The 21748-nt window shown below is 47.3% G+C and overlaps 1 protein-coding gene across 1 annotated transcript; it reads right to left on the reverse strand.

The window, feature by feature from the left end:
* Positions 1-96: 96 nt before the first annotated feature.
* Positions 97-21456, reverse strand: ZNF335 (zinc finger protein 335). The gene is made up of 28 exons (XM_051979923.1): positions 21400-21456; positions 20311-20729; positions 18625-18868; positions 17991-18068; positions 17406-17702; positions 16884-17018; positions 16647-16799; positions 15749-15989; positions 15466-15643; positions 14959-15071; positions 14444-14462; positions 14208-14324; positions 14023-14099; positions 13500-13660; positions 12325-12569; positions 12085-12169; positions 11876-11970; positions 10584-10843; positions 8166-8277; positions 3694-4116; positions 2382-2524; positions 2135-2289; positions 1715-1818; positions 1542-1619; positions 1060-1143; positions 906-971; positions 720-801; positions 97-584 (listed from the first exon to the last, which is right to left on the reverse strand). The coding sequence occupies exons 2-28, from the start codon at positions 20518-20520 to the stop codon at positions 457-459; spliced, it is 4083 nt and encodes a 1360-aa protein (XP_051835883.1). The 5' UTR covers positions 20521-20729; positions 21400-21456; the 3' UTR covers positions 97-456.
* Between the last annotated feature and the right edge of the window lie 292 nt (positions 21457-21748).

The raw sequence follows: 21748 nt of genomic DNA on the forward strand, positions 1-21748 counted from the left end.
AAGGGAGCTGCAGCTCTTGTCAACTGTGGAGGGCTGATATTAGGGGAGGTAGGGGAAAGGCCTCCAGGATCTCTATTTGCCACCACCACCACATGGTAAAGAGAAAGCAGGAAAGAGAGCCACCCCATTCTGGCAAGACTGGCCAGGGCTGGACTCATTTCCTTTTCTTTATTCAGACAGACATACCAGATGATCTATCCAAACAAAAATAGATTTCTCTCAAGCCTGCCTGCAGGCCCGGATGCCCTTTATCCGGGGTCAGGGGGTCAGCAATACCTTACCACACCAGTGCCCTGTTCAGCCCTGGCACCGAGGCGGGCCCAAGTTCATTTGGAAGTCTGGGACACCTGCCTGGTTCTCATGGAAGCCTGGTTGGCAAGGAGGATCTTGTGAGACCCCCTTGGGTGGGACAGCCCCTCTGGCATTCTCGTGTCTCTGTGTCCTCACTGTAGCCCCTCAGTCATCAGTCAGTGTGATAACATCGTACTCGATGCCTTGATGCTGCAGCTGCTGGATGTGCTCTGGCATTGCCTCTTCGGTGCTGAAGAGGCCCTGGGCTTGGGCCATGGCAGCATCAGCCACAGCTGGCAGGGGAACATGGAGTTAGTCTTAGGAGGCTGAAGTCTAGGTCCATTCCCTCCTTTAACTCCATTGGCTGACCCCAAGGTTCCCTCCATTCCCTGCCCTGTCACCCATTTCCACTCTTCTCAGTCCTGTACCTGTAACAGCTGAGTGGGCAGCAGCCTCTAACTGAGCCTGAGTGACAATCTGTTGTCCTGGAGACACAGGAACATACTGAATCTGGCAACAAAAAAGAGGGGAACTGAGTCTCTTGGAGATGTAACCCTCCTCCCACCCCCCTCTTTGGTCCCATTCCTCCCTCCTCCTCTCCCCTATTCTAATACCTGAGATTCCTGCAGGAAAGGAGTGCCCTGCTCATACTGAATATGAGTGATCTGTCCTTCTTGTACCTGGCAACAGGAGGATAAGTCAGCCCTTACCACTACCACCCACCAAGCCCTTCTTCCTTTCTTCTTTGCTCCTGAGGCTTTTCTTTACCTGAATGTGATGCCCCTCAGGAACCACCACATACTCTTGGGGAAGGAGATGCTGTACTCCATCCTGAGAAATGATGTACTGCACCTGAGAAAGAAGAAAGCAAAATGATCATTGGAAACCAACTTCCCGGTATGCCTTGGATGGAGGATTATTCTGAGCTCAGTTTAGGATTGGATCCAGGTGGCCCCTGTCTTAGAATTTTTAAGCCTCACTAGGAAGAAAATATATCCTAGAAAAGATGACACTTTTGGACTGACTGTAGAAAGGGGCTTTTGAAATAGGGCAGGGGTAGTTCTGAGATCTAAGGGGAGTAAGACAGCAAGGACATAAGAGAAGATGCAAATCATTTTACTCCTCAGGACATCAGTTTCAACTGCAAAATGAGAGTTGGATTAATCTTTAAGCTTGTGTCCAACCTCAAATCCTAAACTATTAGGAATGGAGGATGGAGATGTTGGAGACAGTGAAATGAAAAAACTTACCTGGTTATCTGAGGTTACCAGGTGCTGTACCATCTGTCCATCTGCAGTAGTGATCTCTTGGATGTAAGTGGCTTCCTCCTACCAGAACAAATCCAGCTCCAGTGGAAACTAGTCCTAACTGGTCCCATCTTTCTTGCCCCACCCATAAATCCCAGAGCTCCTCCTAGCCTCACCTGATTGGATACTGTTTGTTCTTGGGCCACAATGATGTGTTCCTGACCCAGGGCTTGCTGGAGTCGATCAGGGCCCAGAACCCCATGACTGGACTGTAGAGCAGCTGGAGAGGAAAAGGGGATAAAGAAGAGGGGTGGAGGGAGGAGGAAGAATAGGGAAGGGAAAGTGGGATGGAGTAGGTTAGTAAGCTGCAGAGAAGTCTAATGCCATCTTATTTGACCTGATGGTATGCTCCCAGCTCCCCAAGCCTGGTCTGCTTTCCAAGACAGACCAGCTTAGGCCACAGAAAACATATTGTCTTACTTGTCCTGAGAAAGTGCCCTTACCCAAGATAATGTTCAGCTAATGTTCCCCTGAACCCAGCTGGTGCCCTGGAACGTCCCTGTTCCAAGGGGGAAGGGGAGGGGTGGGGTGCTTACTATGCAATGTAGCCAGTGTGTCATCATCACTATTGAGGATGATGGTCTGGGTGGAGGTACGGGGAGGGGCCCTGGGCACTGGAGGTCCCGGCTTTCTTCCGTCTGGGCTGTGTAACCGTTGTATGTGGAATTTGAGGTGGCCATTTCGGTTGAAGCTGGTGGGCAAAAGGGGAGAAGGGTCAGATAGTCCCAGTCCCCTGGGATGTTCTCCTCCTGTCCCTCCTCCCCAACCTCTTCTAGGTCTCACCGCTGCCCACAAAGGTGGCAGGAGAAGGGCTTCTCGTTGGTGTGGGTGAGGGTATGTCGCCGAAGGTCCTTCTTGTTTTTAGAAGCAAAGCTGCACTGGCTGCACTGGTGGGGCCGAAGGCTTGAGTGCTGGACCATGTGGGCCTGGCAGGTAGCCAAGGAGAGTGAGCATCACAGGAATGGACTTTTATACCACCTCCTTTTTCCCTAAGGAGTGGGTCTATAGACCTGTCCACTGACTTGAAAGTGGCTAGAGAGCAACCTTAGAAAGATAGCATGGTATAGTAGCTAGTGCTAGATTTAAAGGAAAATCTGGGTTCAAATAGCACCTGGGGTTATGAACACAGACAAATCACCCTCCCTGTGCTTCAGTTTCTTGCTCTGTAAAATGGGAGGAAGGGTTTTAGGATTCCTTTGGAAGGGAGGATCAGGAGGCTTGGATTCTATCCCTGGCTTCTACCAATTATGCTACATTGGGAATGCCATTTCCCTGCTCTGGATTCCAGTTTCTTTATCAGTCAAATGAGGATAATATATTTCCAATCTTGTTGCAGTTACAAGTGTATTTGTAAGCAACAATGCAGTGCCAGATGTTAGCTGTTACAGTATTAGACAAGAGAATCTCCTTTTGTAGATGAGGAAACTGAAGCCCAGAAAGCTGAAGTGACTTGCATATAAGAGGTGATAGAGGTCATACAGCAAGCATGCATGTAAGCAGGAGCTGCAATTCAAACCCATGCCCTCTGCCTCCAAATTCCATGTTTCCACTATGCCAGCTTGCATTCTAATTTGGTTTTGTGTATTAAATCATAACAAGCTTGCAAATGCAACCCAAAAGTCACCTGTCTCTATTACCTTGCTGACATAAGATTGAGGGAAAGAGAGTCCATTTTAATATTTGACTCAACCATTAGTAAGATAAATTTGCTGTTGAAATACCACATATACCAGGCATAAACTAATGCTGGATTACTGATCATCACCATTGGGATCTAACAAAAGAAACACGGAGTCCAAGAAAGAAGACTTGGAGCTCCTTCATCCTCGCTCTGTCCCTTACTGTGTGGCTCTGGGTAAGGCAATCTCTTTCTCTGGGCCATTTTTCTCAGCCATAAAAAAAGGGCTATTGGTAAGCTGGTCTGCTGATCTCAGGGGACATTAGAAGAATTGAGACTATGAAAAATATCACACAAATATGAGGGATTATAATAAGAGAAGCACACATAATTGAGAGTTGAGGGCTTTGGTACTAGCTCCATGCTCACAGTGAGATAAGTGTGCCTGGGGTCTCCCATTTCAGTCCTGTTACCTACCCGAACCTCAGGCCACAAATGAGATACAAATGGGCAGTCGGGACACTTGAAGGTGCTGGGTCCAGTGTGGGCCCGTTTGTGGCTCTCCATTTCGGCCCGGCCTGGGAAGGCCTCTGAACAGATCTTACAGGAAAACTTCTTGGCGGCAGTAGCTGCTGCTGTTGAGGAAGATGGGGGTGGAGAGGGAACCACCAAGCCCAAGGCTTTTGTGGCCGGGAGAGGTGGGGAAGCTGAGGTAGGTGGTCCTCTGCTCTCAGCTGGAGTAACCCCAGCCCTAAGAGCTCTGGCTGGGGAGGAGGGTGCAGGGGGTGCATCTCTGCCCATTGGCCGTCCTCCACACTGCAACAGGGGCCATTTAGCCCCAGTGTCTGGAGGATCAGAAGCTCCGGAGCCTGAGAAGGAAACACCTCCATCTGCACTCAGCTGTGAGGAAAAAAGAGAAAGTGAGGGGAACTATGGAACAGAAATCTGTCTGACCTAGGAAGGGAGGAGAAGAGAATAAAGGCAATTAAGAGACAGAAATTGGGCTGTTTAAAATGAGAAAGAGAAGACCAGAAGAGGAAACAATAAAATCAGGGTGATTTGGGGAGAAAGGTTGAAAAAGGGAAAGACAGAAATAAGACTGGGATGGAAAAAAGCAAGCTTGGGAGGCAAGGGGTTACAAGTGAGATTTGGAGAAGAAAAGGAGGAATAAGCTAGTGGAAGAGAGGGAGGAGAGAGCATCATAGGGAAAATGAGGGATGAATAGGGAAAAAGAAGAGACAAGAAAGTCAAAGAACAAAGGAAGGAGGCACTAAGAAGAGAAAGAAAGAAAATTCTGGCATTAGTATGGTTTTAGGATTATGGCTTAAAACACAGGAATGACTGGCTCCTGGACAGTAATGGAACGAACATAACAAGGCAACTAAGAATGTATTAGTGGTCAATCTTTCAAATCTAACCAAAAAGGCTTTAAATAGAAAAGGAAAAAAGGGGGGATGGGGAAGAATTGTCTATAACCACCAATCTAGTTAACAAACTATAATATAGGATGTATCAGCACCCCAAACTCACAACAAACAGACGATAAGAATCATGGCTTCCTTTGTCTATAAATATAAGTACAAAATAGAAGTAACAAGTAAGGTGACCAAGAAATGCTAAGCAAATTTGATCTGAAATTGATGGGAGGAGCCCATAGTGGAATATAGCTCTGGAAACTTAATCAGAAGGAACTATTAAGTAGCATTAGCATTATATTAAGTTACCTTCCTCTGTAGAAAGCCCAAGAGCCAAAGTAGGGAAACATGGTAGAGATCATTTGAGTACAGAACATCAGTCTCAGAAATAAGATGATATTATAGGTAGCATATATTAAAGAAAATGGAGCAGAAATAGGAAATAAATGAGTATGGAAAACATCACAAGCCTGGAAAAGCAGTGATAAGGAGGTTTGGAGTATTTTCTGGATCTCTCTTTGCTAACAAATCAGAGCAGCTAATGATTTCTAAACTTGTCTTCATGGAAATTTCATCTTTCAAAAGGTAGAAGAATCAATGATAGGAAATTCTGTTCTGAATTTGATTCATACCAATAAGGAAGAACTACTGGCTCAGATAGAAACAACATAAATAAGGAGAAAAGGGTCACTTCATTTTAGAATTTGTGATGGAGAAGAAAGCTGGGCTCACTGTGATAAACCTTAGATTATACAAAAATAAATTTCAAAATTTTCAGAGACTAGACAGGAACTCATGAACTAAAATTCTGCAAAGGAAGCAAATGTAAGAAGAGCAATAAGCTTTCAAAAATGAAGTTCTGAAGACACAAAGAGGCTGAAAGAAAAGTCACCTAAAGAGATCAATATGTACATACAGGGAATCTATCAGCCAATTTAGATTTTTAAAAGACATATGCACAAAGTAGAAGACAAATATAAAAGAGAAGGTTGACCGTACAGGAATTTAAGTATCAGAATTTAAAAGTTCAAAACAAGTGAAGATTTGGAGGAAAAACTCTAAGGATAAAAGATAGTTTTGTTGGAGAAAAGAATAGAATCAACAAAGGCTAGGAATGGGCTTAGTATTTGTGGAGGGTTAATAATAGAGCCCAGGATCATAGATTTAGAGTCAGGATCATATATTTAGAGCTAAAAGGGAGCTTAGAGCTCATCAAGTCCAATTCCTATATTTGAAAAGTGAGAAAAGTGAGACTGAGAAGAGAGGTCAAGGCCAAGGTCACACAGCTAGCAGTAATGCCTGAGGCAAGATATCCACTTGGACCTTCCTGACTCCTTGCCCCGGTGCCTTGCCCAGTGCCCTGTCCGCTTTGTGGAGAGAAAACATCTTCAATTCTTACTTTGCTTGTTTTTCTTTGACCTTTAGATAGGAAAAGAGAACAAAAATGGCCGATGGGGATGTGAAACCGAGGGTAAATGGAGAAAAAGAGAGCACCTGTCTGTCTATGATGAATACAGGCCAGGCTCAGATGGCTCAGAGCACCGGAGGGAATGTCAGACATCATTGCTGAATTGTCAGCAATTTATGAAAAATAATGAAAATAGAAGGGCACCCACAGGACTTGAGAAAGGCAAGTGTCTGGTTTTCTAAAATGGGAAGAGAAAAGTAAACTCGATGAGCTTGATTTTGATATTTAGCAAAAAAATAAACAAAAATGTTTATTGATAAAAGAATGATTAGTTGGCATCTGGTAAAGGATAAGTTAGGTCTCCTCAAAATCAGGTCATGTCAGCCTAACCTTATTTCATTTTTTGACTGGGCTAGGGGAATGCTGCAGATAAAATTTATTTGGTTTTTAGAAAAGCAGCTGACACAGTTTTTCAAACTCTTCTTGCAGGAAAGCTGGTCCAGTGTGGCCTAGACAAAAAAAAAAATCTGTCCAAGCTAGATGGATTCATAAGTGGTTGAACAGACAGACCTAAAGAATAGCAATCCATGGTTTGATGCAAACTAGGACAGAGTCTTAAACAGAGTACATCAAACCTAATTTGATATTTTCCTAATGACCCAGGAGTGTCATTATTATCATCAATTGTTATATGGTTGTATATAAATAGTAAGTTGCTACTAAGAGTTATTTGTTCCTAAAAAAATGCACTCAGAAGAAAAGTCTCTAGGAGAGTATTCTGGGAATCTGTATCCACTTCTATGCTGATTAACATTTTTATCAATGACTCAGATAAAAGCAAAGATGGCATACATATAAAATTTTCAGGTGACACACAGTAGGAGCAAATGATTAATACTTTTCATGACAGTTAGGATCCAAAAAGATCTTGACAGGCTAGAACAACCTGTGGCCTGCAGTCTGAACCATATTACAATATAATAAGGAAATAAAAATGTAATAGAACATGTATGATTTTGTTAACCCTATTTCCATTTGACTTTGACACCACAAGCCTAGACCATGTGGCTAAATTTAATGAGACTTCATTTTATCACTATTAAATTATCATTATTAAATTTCAAGTCTTATACTTAGGTCCAAAAATTAATTTGAAAAGTACAAGATTAGGGAGACATGACTAGATACGAATTCATCTGGAAAAGATTTTCACGCTCAATGAGAATCAAAAGAATCCCATGATATACAAGAAAGGCTAATTTAATCTTATTTCGCATTAAGAGAGGTCTAATATCTAGGAATAAGCAGGCACAATATAATTTTTTTCTGCCTTGTTCAGACCACTATAATACTGGAGGTCACATTAGGGGAGGAGGACACTTCCAGAGTAAGACAATCAAAATGGCTTGAGATTATGTGATGAGAACATTGACTAAAGGAAATGAGGATGCTCAGCCTGGAGCAAAATAAGCCTTAGGGTGGGACATGACAGCTGTTGTCAAATATGCGAAGGGCCATAATAAAGAAGAAGTATCTGACTTAGTCTGCTTGACTCCAGAGAACAGACTTAAAAACAATGGGTAGATGTTGCTGAGAGGCAGATATAGGTTGAATGTAAACATTTTCTAACAATTAGAGCTGTCCAAAGTAAAAAGGAGCTGTCTTGAGGCGGGGGCTCATCCTTACTGACAACCTTGTTAACTATGTTGTAAATGTTTTTTTGCTCAGATCTAGGATGGACAAGAAGCCACTGAAGAAACCCTTCCAGACCTGAGTCTTCCATCTTGTTAAAGTGAAAGTGAAAGAGATGAAAAGGGGAGGGTAGAAGAGGAGAGAGAGAGAAAGAGTAGTTTGGGAGTATGTTACAAGAAGATGGGGAGGGAATATCTTTTCTTCCTCTTCCTCTCTCCTCATTCAGCTAATATTTATAAGTTTGCAAAGAATTTTAACACCTACCACCTCATCTGATCCTGACAACAATTCTAGGACATAGGTGCTCTTTGGGACAGGCATCTTGAGAGTGGGTAGTAAGTAGGCTGAGAGTTAAGGGAAAATGGAGAGCCTTAGGAAGTAGTCAGACTGCAGTGTACTTTTGGGACTGGGGGGAATGCTAAAGAGTCTCTTACCTCAATGTGATGTAGCTGGGTCCCATCTGCTGCCATGATATAGTGGGTACTAGGCTCCTTCAAGGCATCACTCACCACCACAGCCTGTGCAGCCTCTCCTGGAGGCTCCTGGCTGTGGGTATAGAGAGATGAAGGCAGAGCTGAGAAGGAGTCATAGGATCTTGAGGGAAGTAACAGGGTTTTGGGGGCCTATTATTCATAATATGGGAGAAAGAATATAGGATGGGATGAAGGAGATCTGGGTTCTAGTCCTGGCTGTCACTTCCTCCTTTATTTTTACTAGAGCAAGCCATTTTCTCATTTTAGGCTTCAAGTAAAATTAGGGTGAACTAAACATAATCTCCAAAGTTCTTCTGTTTATAATGATTTAATTCCATGATGTATCCTATGTCTCAAAGCTGCCAGAGGTAAATGCTACCTATAAACCCAAAGTCGTCCATGATAGCTGCCCTTAACATGCAAATGTATAATATGAATCTCTGAAATGTAAAGAGGATTTAGATCTATGACTACCCAAGTTAGAAGGTGAGGTAAGTAGCACCTGGACAGCCTCATTTGGGTAAAGTCAAAGGCGAGGAGTTCTAGAAATCCTAGAAATGGGATAGGAGAGTATTTGGGACGCAGCAGTTACTGAGAGCAATTCCTCATCAGTAAAGTCCATGTCCAAGGCTAGAAAAAAGGATTAAGAGATGACTGGATTCCTAGAGCACAACCTGAGAGTCAGCAACTGAACTGGGGCAGAAGATGAATCCCCAAGGACAGTCAGAGAAAGATTCTGATAACCTTGGGTCTCAAAGGTTAAAGGACTTCAAAGGTCATCAAATAACAATTATTACTTGGCAGAGATTCTATCTATAATCTTGACAAGTGGCTACTTGTCCTTTGGCCAATTATTTCCAGTAATGCAGTTCTATAAAGAAGTTTCCTTCTCTGTACCAATTCAAAATCAATTTCTCTGCAATGTTCCCCTATTGGTCTGTGTTTTGTCCCCTAAGGCCAAGCAGAAAGACTCTTACTTCCTCTTCACTATGACAGCCCCTCAGATACTTGAAAGGGGCTAAGTCTCTCCCTAAATTTTCTCACCTCTAAACATTCCCAACTCCTTCACTAATCCTAGATTCTCACTTGGTACTTCTTTCCCATCCTCTTCACTCTTCTTTACTTGTCAATGGGCTTCCATAAATAAGACACAATCCTCCAGATGGAGCCTAATCAGTTTGGAGCAGGATGGGATGATAAGCACTCCCTAGTCAACATAAATCCCATTAGCTTTTCTAGTTGCCACATTCGGTATCTCAAAGCAAAAAAGCCAAAGAAGGTGGCCATGGGATCCAAATAAGATAGATCCTGACTCCAAATAGGAAGCCAAAGTTAGTGTCTGACTCAATTTCAGAGGGTGGAAAGTAGGGGAGAGTGGGTAGGAGATGTAGATTAAGGAGAATGAACAAAAGCTGTCAAAAAGATGGCGTTTCAGTGCTTTAATCTAGGGCAAGAAAGTAAAGCAACTGAGCCTAGTATGACTGAGGGAGTGGCGTAGACGACCTTTAAGTGTCTGCTTGAAGCAAGGGATTGTGCTGGAGGCTAATACAAAAGAACCAAAACCTAAGATAATCAGGAAAGATTTCCCATAGGAGTTGGCATGGCGTTGTGAAAAAATTAGGAGGCTCAAATGGACTCCCGCTTTCATGAATCAACAATGCAACATGGCTATCAAAAATGCTAATGGGATCTAGGGCTACATTAAGGGAAGAACTGAGCAAAGTGTGGTCTTCATTTGATCCTGTCCTGGACAGTGCATGCCTGAAGTGCTGTCCCCAGTCCTAATTACTACACATTTTAGCTCATACACTGAAAAAAGGAGCATGGCCAAGATGGTTCAGGAAGAGAGGTCATGGCTCAGAAGGACTAGACAAGAAAAGCCACCACAGTATTGTCTTGTTCTGCTTGGCCCCAGAGACGATGAGGTAGATTTTTGATTTGATGGAAATACAAAAATTCCTAACTTTTCAACCATGGAATGACTACCTCAGGGAGATCAGAGATTGCCCCACCATTGGACTTCTTCATCTAGAAGCATGATAGTGTGGGCAATAGGGTAATGGAGAGCAGGGCAGGATAGTCTTGTTTAGGCATCTCGGATTAGATGTTCTCTAAAATCCTTGCCGACACTGAGATTCTGCTCTTTGGAGCAGCCAAAGAACGTCATTCCTCTTATAAAAGAGATATGTATCTGAACTAACGGTGGGTGTGCCAGAGAGCAGGGTGGGGAGCCAGCACCCCTGGGGAAGAGAAGAAAGGAGGAAGGCTGGTATGCAAATGCTCTTAGTACAAGAAATCTGCCTCTGTCATCCTGAATGGTAGCGGGACATTTCACTGTAAAACCAGTGAGGGTGGACAGGGACTGGGGTTGGGACTTACCTGTATGGGGTCCCTGGGGCAGAGGTCCCCTCTTCCATAGGAGGAGCTGCAATGACGCTGTAGCTAGCTCCACTGTATGGTACTGGGGCCAGGGTGATCTGCTGCAGGTCAGACACTCCCATTGGTCCCTCTCCAGCAAAGCTACCCCCAGACTCGGCCACATGCAGGGTAACCACTTGAGGAGAGGTTCCTGGGGGGCTGGGCTCTCCAGGAGGGGACGAGAGCTCTGCCCGGACACCATCTGATTTCACCACAGCCACCTGCCATGGGAGTGAGTAATGGGTCGTTACCAGGGGGGACAATAAGGCGATTCCATGCCCACCTTCATCATGTACCCCACCCCAATTGGCCGGCTCTTCATTGTTCCCTGAACATGCCAGACACACTGCCAAGCCCCACCTCTGCTTGTGTTTTGGCTTTCTAGAGAGAGCACCCCCCCAATTCTTGCCTACCTAGCCAGGTGCCACCACCTGGGATGCCAAACACCCCCCTCCCCAGGAGTATGAGTGCCAGAAGTGGGGCCAGGAAGTTCACACTGCCTGCTCTGTTACAGCTTCAATGAATGCAAAGCTAGAAAAGACCTTTGAGATCTCATCTAACCCGTCCTGGATCAGAGGAAAAGAAGTCTGAGGCCCAGAGAGGGAAGTGACTTGCCTAATGTCATTATGCCGCTAAGTAGCAGTCACAATTTGAACCCAGGCCTGATGTTCTTTCCACTATAGCCTCAGTTCTCACCTCAACCTTCTGAGCCTCAGACTATCCAATGAGGATACCTTCTCTCATGGGGATGCTTGATGGGAGGCACTTGATAAAGTGTGGGTTTTTTCTTCAGCATCACCTCCTCTGGGAAGCCCTTCTCTATTCACAGCTTCCCCTACCATTCTCTATTAGTAGTTTAAAGCAAAGATGCTTCACCTGGAGTCCATGGACTTTTTTTTTTAATGGTTTGCTAATTATTTTAATATAATTGTTTTCATTTACATTATGTATTTTATTTGTAAATTTCAAAAGATTATTCTGAGAAGGAACTTATAGGTGTGACTAGTCAGCCAAACGGGATCCACAACACAAAAATTAAGAATCCCTGTTTTAAAAGTGCAGGTCTTGTCATCCCAACTAGACTCTGGGCTGAGCAGAGGCAGAGAGAATGAACTATTTTCCTCACTTCCTTCCCCTGTTCCCAACAAGGATCTAAGCATATAAGCAGCTTGGGAAATACTTGATATTTTGGGGGAAATATGGATTCTCCCAAGAGCTGGTATTTGATGTAAGGAGCTCCTCCAGAGTCCCACCTGTAGCGCAGCTCCCCCCAGCTCCCGCTGGGTACTCATGTTTAGCAGTAAGTCCAGAGCTGTTTGAGTGGCTAGGGCTGTGGACTCTTCAGCTCCTAAGAGTGGAGATGGGTATCAAGGTAAGGAAGAGGGGAGAAAATTGGTAACCAGAGATCCCGACTCTCACCGTTGCCCTGCTCCCTGCCCCTCACACCCTCCAAAAGCCTTACCTTGCTGGTAGATGATTGTGGCACCCCCTAGGGAATCGGGACACAGCAGTGGAGAGGTCTCAGGAGGTGCTGATTCCGGGGGGGCCTGGGGAACAGGGCATGCCTTTGGGCCCAGCCTGGGCTCTGTTGTCATTTCCCCCAAACTGGGTCCTGTCCTCACCTCCCCCACTTCCCGACCCTCACCTGGCTCTGATTCCCATCCTCCCCCTGCCCCACTCCTGTCCCTCTCCTGCCCCTCACCTCTGGGGACCCTGGTGGCTCCAGGGGGGCAGGCCCAGGGAGCACGGGGCGCTGCCCATGCTGCTGCTTCAGCTCCTCTATCTGCTGCCTTGAAAAGAAAGGCCTGCGGCGGCACGGTGGCTCCTCAGGATGGCGCCGGCCCCACTCCTCGAAGCTGGCCGAGTGCCGGCAGCGCACGTGCAGCCGGAGGTTCTTTTTGTGCCTGGTAGTGAAGTGGCAGAACTCACAGGCAAAGGGCTTGGCTCCTGTGGGGAAGGGAGGAGGAATGGCACATCTGGAGAACGCCCTGCCTGTCCACATGCTACAATCCAAGCAGGGTGAATCAAGTTCCACCAAGAATTATAGAAAAGGGAAAAAGCTTAGGCCACCGAATGTGAAATGTGAATGGGTGGCAGAGAGAATCTAGTCCAACTCTTTCATTTTGCAGAGGTGGAAACAGTGACTCAGGTGCTAAAATAATTTGCTTAAAATCATACAGCTGTCACAGCGGGGCCTGGAACCCAGTCTTTGCCTCCAGGTGCAGTGCCCTTTCCACTAAGGTAGTTTCTTGTCTTCCTAAGTGGGCTGTGAGCTCACCCAGGAGGTGACAGCCTAGCCTGGCTCCTTCTAAAGGGCCCCATTACCCTCCCCATGTGAATGGTGAAGGCAGGGCTAGAGGTTGTCAAATGACTTGGTTTCTCATTCTAGTTCTGCCCCTGACTTGCTGGGCAGCTTTTCAGAAGTGCCTTCCCTTCTGAAGCCTCAAATGCCTTCTCTTTAAGATCCTGCTTCCATCACTCTTCTTGCAGAGTTATTCTGCAGACTGAATAAAGCATAAAAACACTTTATAAAGTAGAAATTATTATGGTTATCACAGGCTTATTAGCACAGAGCAATTTCTGGACATATGTGTGCTATATTAGATTTACTTTCTTTTATCACTGGTAAATTTTTTCCTTATTTCAAAAGTTCCTTTAATAGCCTATTCAGGATGTCTTTATTCTGCCTCTGGGATTAGAGGATTCACTTCACAAAGCTACTTGTATCTGTTGGAGTTGATTTGAGGATTTAGGGTAATGAAATAAAGTTTGAGAGGAAAGCAGAAGGGAAGACCAGGAAGTATTTGGCAGTTGGGAGGGTATCAGAGCTTCAGGGCACAATGGAGGAGGAGGAAGTGCCAAGAATGGCAGGCTGACCTGTGTGTTTGACAGCCACATGAGAAAGCAAAAAATCTTCTCGGAAGGTCCGGTAGGGGCAGAAGTTGCACTTGAAAGGCTTGTCACTGACATGGGAGAGCTGATGATTCAGTAGAAGCTTCTTGTCTTCACAGACAAACTCACAGAACTCACACTTGAACCTGGGGTTGGGCGCATGAGTAACTAGAGAAGCCAGGAAGGGGGTTGGAGGGCCCATAAGCCAAGGTCCTTGAAGGACAGGGTCAAAGGGCACTCCCCCACATCCTCCCTTGCTCTCTATTCCCCATGGAACTAAGACTTTCATTAAGAAGAACAATAATACTTAGTATGATGATTATGGCCGACATAGCATTTTACAAAGAAAATTTTTTCACAAAAGCCCAGTGGGGTAGGCAGTAAAAGAATTACTATTTCCTTTTGAAAGGGGGGAAAACTAAGTCTGAAAGAGGTAATATAACTTGCCCCAGGACGCACATGGTATAACATGAACATCACTTTTTCTGAAGGCACTATGAGATGATACCTGCGGTTTGCAATGGCTTGGATATGTGTCAGTAAATGCATCTTGAAAGTATATCTCTTCTTAAAGGACTTTCCACACTGCAAATTATAGGATGGAGAGAGGAAAAGTAGGATTCATGCACAGCATAGGTACCCTCCCAGCCCTGCTTGCTCCTCCCCAGTCCCTCCTGGGCCCCATCCATCCACCTTGTCACACATATGGGGCTTCTCGGTGCTATGGGTTTTCATGTGTTGCGTGAGCCGTTTCTGCATTGGGTAGACTCTGCTGCACACAGGGCAGGGGAAGGAGCTCAGTTTCGGGGGCTGCAAGGGCACAGGGAGAGAAGGGATAGATGGCACAGCTCATACAACATATCTCACTTCCCTCTGGAAAAATGCCTCCCAGCTCCGTGCCCAAACTCAGCCCAGGGCTCCAGACTCACAGGTTCCGGCCTCTTCTTCCTATAGGGGAGAGATGTGTACAGGTCAGCCGAGTCTCCTGGACCCGGACCCTCACCCTCAGTAGCCTAGACCCAACTACTCACAGTCCCACTCTAAGTGTCCTTCCATTCTAAGAGTTTCCCCCAACCCTGAAAGTGACGCTGCCCACCCAACAATTAAAACATTTGTGGGGCTTTATGGCTGCAAAGCTTCTCTCTTGAGGCAAATAATCACAGTGGTTTCATTATTCTCTTTTCCAAAGGACACACCTGATGTCCAGAAGGCCGAAGGCCCAAGCTTCCTGGCCCCAGTCTAGTGCTCTTGCATATGCCTTTTCTGAGCTAAGGACTATGGAGGAGTCCCCACCCCCTCTGAACCGCAAGTCCTTCATCTATAATGTAGCGATAATAACTCTAGCGTGAGACTTCCCTGACTAGACAGACTACTGTGAAGATCACAAGAATGTGTGTCAGTATAAGGAGTGCCCCAAAGGCACGGCCGCCCCCCCCCCACTGACCGGTCCCGGTTGTGCACCGCCGAGTGCCGGACGACATCCTTCCTGTACACGCTGGTGTAGCTGCACTCCTCACATTTGTAGGGTTTGCTGCCCACGTGATTGAACATGTGCTCCTAGAGGGGCCGGCAGGGTAACAGACTGAGAAGGGGCCCCGAGGTCCAGAGTCAGAGGCCGGGGTCGTTCCCCTCCCCACCAGAGACCTTGAGAGCTTGTTTAATATAAAATAACCACAGACTTCACCTCCCTGCTCACCCCAGAATCCCAGACTGTCAGAGCTGCGAGACCTTAGAGCCCAGAATGCCAGAATTAGAAGGACTTTGAAAAAGAAATGTTTAAGCTGGAAGAGGTTTGAAGGACCATCTGTCACGCTACAACTCGAGGGAAATGGCGCTCACAGTCACAGAGCTAAACCTCCAAACTAAGCAGCTGTCCTGACACCAGAACCAGCCCCTTCTACGGCCCCGCCCTGGTGCTCTCCCTCCCGCCCGCGAAGCCCCTCTTGCTCACCTTGAGAGAGGACCAGCGGCGGGAGCGGTAACTGCACTGCAGACATTTGAAGAGCTGGGGGTCTCCAGCCTCATGGGAGTTAACATGAAAACGAAGGTCCTCATGGGATAGGAAGCGAGAGCCACAAATTCGGCAAAGGTAGGGTCGCAGCAGAGGCTTGGGAGACTTATAATAGTATCTGGTGAGGGTGGAAAGAGCTAGGTTTAGTGATGAGAAATGAATTGGGGGTGAAGGGACAGCCACACACAGCGCTCTCCTCCCCCCTCACCCATGCCCCATGTACTTGCGGTATTTCTTGCCCAGGAAGCGTCGGGAGGGCCGGCCACGTCGTCGCGGGGGTACATCTGCATCATCTCTGGCATTAGGAACTGTGTTCTCTGCATCTGACTGGCTCACACTGGGCTCCACCTGCCCCTCGCTGTTCCCACAGGGCTCCGGGCCTGATGAGCTAGTGGCCTCCGGTCCTTGCAGTTCTGGGACGCTTTGTCCACTCTGAGAGGTGACCAGTGACTCTGCTTCCATCCCTGTAACGAATAAGACCCTTCACAGACAGGCTGTCAGAGATATGGCAGCACTGCACAAAGAATGATGGTCTTGGAATTGGGGGACTAGATTCAAGTCCCAATAACATAGCTCTGCGTAAGATCTGGGGCTAATCGCTTCAACTAAGTCTCAGTTTTCCCATTTGTAAATTGGCAGGGTTAGAGAAGATGGTCTCTAAAGACCTCTCCACCTTTCCATAATTTGTGACTCTTGAAGTCAGTGTAAGAACCAATAAAATATAGATAACTTACCTACCTTCAGAAATGTTGCAGTTCAAATGAGATCAGAGAAGAAAAGATGCATGGAAGAGTCTAAAGTGCTATACACTCAAACTTTAAGGGACACTTATAAGTAACTCAGATTTCTAGTTTTGTGCACTTTTAAAGCACTTTCTCCACAATAACACATTGAAAAAGATAGTATAAACACATTATCCCCGTTTTATTGATGAGAAAACTGAGTCTTTGAGACATTAAGACTTTTTTTTAGAGTTCTAGTGCTAGATGTCAGATCTGAGGTTCAAAGGCAGATTCCAGTCTAGAACTACTGTCTCTCTACAGGGTTCACAATACCACAGCTTGCAACCTTCTCCCCTCCCTTTTCCCCCCAACCATTCCATACCCTGTCCCCAGGCTTACCCTCTGGAGGGGTGGGGAGATCGAGGCGGGGCAGCTTTCGAGGTCTCCCGGGTCTCCTTCGGGGACGTTCAGCGCTGGAGGTGGGTATGGGGCGCTGGGGGCGTGGCTGCCGAGACCTGGGCTCATCTTCTGCAGGGTTGTAATCACTGTCCTCTGGCAAAGGGAGAACAAAGAACGGTGTGAAGTTCCTTCCATCTTCTCCCACGGCTGTCCTCCCTTCCAGCTCCCAGGGCTCACCTTCCAGGTCATCAATGGCTCCAGCATCAACAATGTCATCATCTTCTTCTTCCTCTGGCCCTTCCTCCTCCTGGGGTTTAGCTGAAGCTCCCCACTTCCTGGAACGCGCCTTCTTCAATGCTGCTGTTGTAGAGGCTATGGGAGAGTGAGAAGGGGAGGCAAGCCAATTTGTCCCCCAGGCTTGGTCACCAAGAGCTCCTTCCCATCCTGCTTGTAGGAAGCTAAGAATACATTAACCAAGGTTTCTCAGCACTTTAGTTAGAGAGGATCTTAGAGGATAAACTGCAGCAGGCCGGAGCAGGAAGGGCTTAGAACCCATGGTCAGGACTGAAAGGTAACTCAGAAACCTCTTGGTTCAAGTCTCCTTTTAAAGAGGAGCAAACTGAGGCAGGAGGTGACATTTTGCTCAAGATCACACCCCCAAAGCCATGTCAGAGCCGGGACTCTGAGCCAGGGTCCCACTGCTAGAGCTGGCTTCTGATTGCTGCCCCCCTCCCCCCACATCCCCCACCTCCCACGCACCAGGGCGGAAGTGCCTCTCCCTCATGTGTCTGAGCAGGGTGCCCTTGGAGCTGCTTCGGTACTGGCACATTTTGCACTTGAATTGCTGTACAACCACCACCTCCATCATAGCCTCCAGGCTCTGCAGGTCTGGCTCCTCTGAGGGTCCTGGAGGGGGCTCGGCAGATGGGGAGCACCCCTGAGTTTCAGCTGGCTCCATGCAAGTAGAGGTAGATGTGGGGCCATCAGACAGGGCCTCGATGGCTGCCAGACTGTGGGCCAGAGCGGAGCTGGACATCGGGGACACCATGGGGGCACCTGTGGAAGCAAGAGGGTGAGGACTACCCCTGACCTGCTTCCTTTCTTTCAAAGAATCAGAAGATGTCAGGGCAGAAGAGATTGTTGAGTACAAGTCCCCATTGTAAAGACAGGGAAAATAATGTCCACAGGAAGGACTATAACTTTGGCAACATTAGTGTTAGTAGATGAGCCAAGCCTGGGATTCCCGATTCCAGGTCCATTCTCTCTTATTCTTATACTTCCCTTCACTTCTTTCCTACAGTTCTCCCTCGAACCCCGATGACCAGCGGCCAGTCTACTGCTCACCATCATCTGGGCCCTGAAGAATCAAATACTGGGTGGTTTCAGCGCCACCATCTTCTGCGCTTGTCACCGCGATGCAGCCTGGAAGAGAACCCAAACTCACTGTTCCCGGAGACACCCAGCCCAGCTCAGATCCACCAGATTCATCACCTTGGATCTCTTTATCTTCCTCCCTCCTCTGCACATTCTCTAACATCCAGCTCTAGTCTCCTTTCTTCCAGGAAGCTGTATCTAAGTGATCTAGCCCATGTCCAATAGCTCTCACTTACTCTTGGGTACATACTGTGATACACTATCATTTAACTAATGCACAGGGGAGTGTTGCCTCTCAAACAAAAGGTACAAAACTGGAGGAGATTTGGGGAACCCATTTAGTCTAACTCCCTCGTTTTGCAGATGAGAAAGCTGAAGCCCAAAGCAAGAAAAAGACTCCTAAAATCACACAGCAAGTTAGTGAGACTGCACTGAGACCTAGGTCTTCTGAGCACCAGGCAAGGACCGTTTCCAGCATGTTACAGTGCCTCTAGTAGGTGAGCGCTGCCACTTGGGAAGCCTGCTGGGCATGGCAGGGGAGCTGAAAAAGCAAGAAGAAATGCACTAATCCCAGTCCCCCCACACATCTGCCCCCCATGCTTACTCTGAATAAGGTCTGGCCCAATAGTCGACTCAATGATCTTGTCAATAGCAGAGCCCAAATCAGAGGAGGAGGCAGTGGAGTCAGAGACCAGCATGGCGGCATCGGCAAGTACACTGGAGTGCACCAGCACGGGGGCCCCTGCCGATCCACTTGACACTAATGTCGATGGGCCGATAGAGGATGAGTCTGGCAGATAGCCCTGAGGGGTGGCATCCCGGCTGGAACTGCTTTCAGATACTTCCTCCTGCAGATCAAATCATAGTAGTTCAACCACAGCCTCTCCAGCACTCAACCCCAGACTTAAGGATCTGCTGGTGACATATCAAGGGCACAATGCATTGTCTCCAATGGGAGAAGGCCAGCACCAGGTCACACTGTCTCTTATCCTGAGTTACCACATCTCAGGTTCCCAGTTAGGATAATTAAGGAGTCTCTGGACACATTGGATCCCCTAAAAGCCCTGAGCTCCCCTGTCTGTGCCTTTGTTCCCACTACTTTCTACACCCAGAAATGTCCCACCTGCTGAATAAATCAGGGTGAATAAACAGGATAATTCCTCTAATATACTGGACCTCATTTTTGTATTAAGGACAGATTTGTGCTTTCATGGACAAAGGCAAATTATAGTGAGGAAATTTCCTCTCTCATTTGGGATAAACAACTTTTCTGCAATTTCAAATTGTAGAGAATTGCCAGGGGGCTTAGAGGCTTTAAATAAGTTGCCCACATATTATGTGTAAAAGGCAATATTTAAAGCCAGGATTTCCTGATTTCAAGACTAGCTCTATTTACTATACCAGTAGATTTCCAACTTTTTTCATAGTGATATGACTTTTCAGGTTAAACAAAATTTTGACAGAGCCATTGTAGTAAAATTCTCTGAAATTATTTCTAATGACCATTAACAAACAACATAAGGTTATTAAAAAGAAAAGAAAAAGAAATGACTTGGAGTATTTCAAGATTCCTTACAGCAGTTTGAGAAATTGAACTATTCCATACTGCCTCTCTCCATTTCTTTATCCACTGAATTCCTATCCATTCTTTAAAGTTCAATTCAAATGCTATTTCCAAGAAGCCTTTCTTGATCCCTAACAACTTTCGTTAGATTTTTCACAGCACCTTAACTTTTTCAATGCACTTAATTATAATTTTACAAATAACAAAGTACTTTAATCTTAGACTTTTTTTATCTTAACCAGCAAAAGGACTAGATCTTATCTAAGTTTTCCCCAGTGCTTATTCTGGGCAATTAATTCTGCACTTAATGATTTACAAAATTTGTTGCAATGATGAATGGAATATAGCAAGAGATTATCTTTTATGTAAAAATATAATTGTTATGTAATGTTTTGAGGGGTGGAGGGAGGTAAGCCCCATGCCCACCATAACATGGCAATTCTTTCTTCGCTATTCCCTTCAAATATTTTATTTGTATTAAGTACTTAATGAGAAAAAAAGGAAGGAAGAAAGAAAATATCTGAATTGAAGAAAATTGGATATCAGGAATGGGACATTATTCAGAAAAAGGACAGACAAAACTCTTCCCTTCAGCCTTCTCCCTGGGAACCATGGCCATGTTCTTAATACAGGAAGGGTGCTCAACTCAGTGGCTCCCCAGAGCCGTCCCCGGCTGGGCATTGCGCCTTCCCGGGCCTCAGCCCCCTCCCAAGCCCTTTGTGGTACCAGGGAACGGGTGCCGTGGTCTGAGCTCTGCCCCACGACAGAATCGTCCGCCTCCGACAAGAGGCCGGGGCCTGGGGCGGCGGCAGTGGCATCACTGCTGTCGGCCGACACGGCCTCGGAGGTGCCCACGTCCAGCCCGCTCTCCGAGGGCTCCTCCTGGGCGGGCCGGGGGGCTGCGTCGCTGCTGCTTTCCACCTCATTCTCCTCCATCGATGGCCCTGGCTCGTCTAAGTGCCGGGCACGGCCTTGGCACCGTTGGTCTCACCAGGGCTATCTCTTGGAGTGCTGTGCAGAGGGTCCCCCGCCTCCTGACCACTGGACACAGCACAGCTGCCCAGAGCCCTGGGAAAGAAGCCCAAGACACCGCAGGGGGCTTGCTCTGGGGCAGCGGGATCAGGGCGAGGTCTGGGGCCTTCACTCTGCAGGGAGGGACAGACAAGGGGGTGTTCGTGAGCCAAGCTCGCCCCTAGGCTGGCCCACCTCCCCTAACCCACACCCCTCCCCAAAGGGGAAACTGAGGCACCGGCTGGTGTGGGGCGTAAAAGGGACTGGAAAGGAAGGGTCCTGGGGAAACATGACCCAGGAGTCCTGGGCTCGCAATTTCAGAGGCACCATCCCACCCAAAGGGGACCGTGGCTCTGGCCACTGGACCACACTGCTCTTCGCTCCCGCCCCAGGCCCGGAGTCAAGGTGGCGCCCTGGGTCAATGGTATGGTCTGTGCCCCCCAGTTCTCCCCCAGCCCCAGGATCAGTGGTACAGCCCATTGGTCCCCTGGGTCAGTGGTTCGTTCCCCACTCTGTACCCCCCTCCCCCTCTTTCCCCCAGTGGAGGGGGTTGACTGCGGCGATCCCGGGGCCTTGGCGGCTGAGGGCTGTCCCAAGCGTTGCCTGTGTTCTGGGCCCGACGCCATCTTGTGGAGGCATTGGGTTTCCGCTCAGGCAAGTGCGAAAGCGACTAAAAGATCGGGGACCCCGGGGCCCTGTTCGGGCAGCCCCGCCGGCCCGGGACCTCGTCGCTAGTCACCGCCAAAGCCCATAATCGCTGTTCTGCAGAGGATGTGGAAAGGCCCACCCCCGAACCGTACTCACCCGCTGTTTTCTCTCCCGGCTTCCTCTCCCGCTCCGGCATCGACTCGGCCGCCATTCTCCTCCCCCCGTTGCGGAAGGACCCATCGTCCTTTCAAAAAGCCGGATCTACTTCCACGTCGCTGTAGAAGAGCGCGACCGGGAACTGGCCTAGATTCTGCATCCAAGATGCTACGGCCACTCAGAGTTCCCAGGGTCATATGCGTAAATGTCTGTTCCCATTGTCCGGGACGACAAAAGTCCCTTCGTTTTAGGGACTATTTCCTCTTACTGCGGAGGGATCCTCTTACGAGATTACGTTGAGCGTGTGACGTAACACCTGGGTCCCTTTACCCCAGGGCGGAGGGTTGGT

Source organism: Antechinus flavipes, chromosome 2 (genome assembly GCF_016432865.1).
Source record: "Antechinus flavipes isolate AdamAnt ecotype Samford, QLD, Australia chromosome 2, AdamAnt_v2, whole genome shotgun sequence".
In the NCBI taxonomy this organism is placed as follows: Eukaryota; Metazoa; Chordata; class Mammalia; order Dasyuromorphia; family Dasyuridae; genus Antechinus; species Antechinus flavipes.

What these genes read in the sequence shown, in the direction of transcription:
- ZNF335 (XM_051979923.1), bottom strand. Translation starts at nt 20,520, where the DNA reads ATGGAGGAGAATGAGGTGGAAAGCAGCAGCGACGCAGCCCCCCGGCCC. An exon ending in TCTTCAGGGCCCAGATGATG is followed by an intron (nt 17,703 to 17,990) that starts GTGAGCAGTAGA and finishes TTGCTTCCACAG; the next exon opens with GTGCCCCCATGGTGTCCCCG. An exon ending in TGGGGGGAGCTGCGCTACAG is followed by an intron (nt 10,844 to 11,875) that starts GTGGGACTCTGG and finishes CTCCCATGGCAG; the next exon opens with GTGGCTGTGGTGAAATCAGA.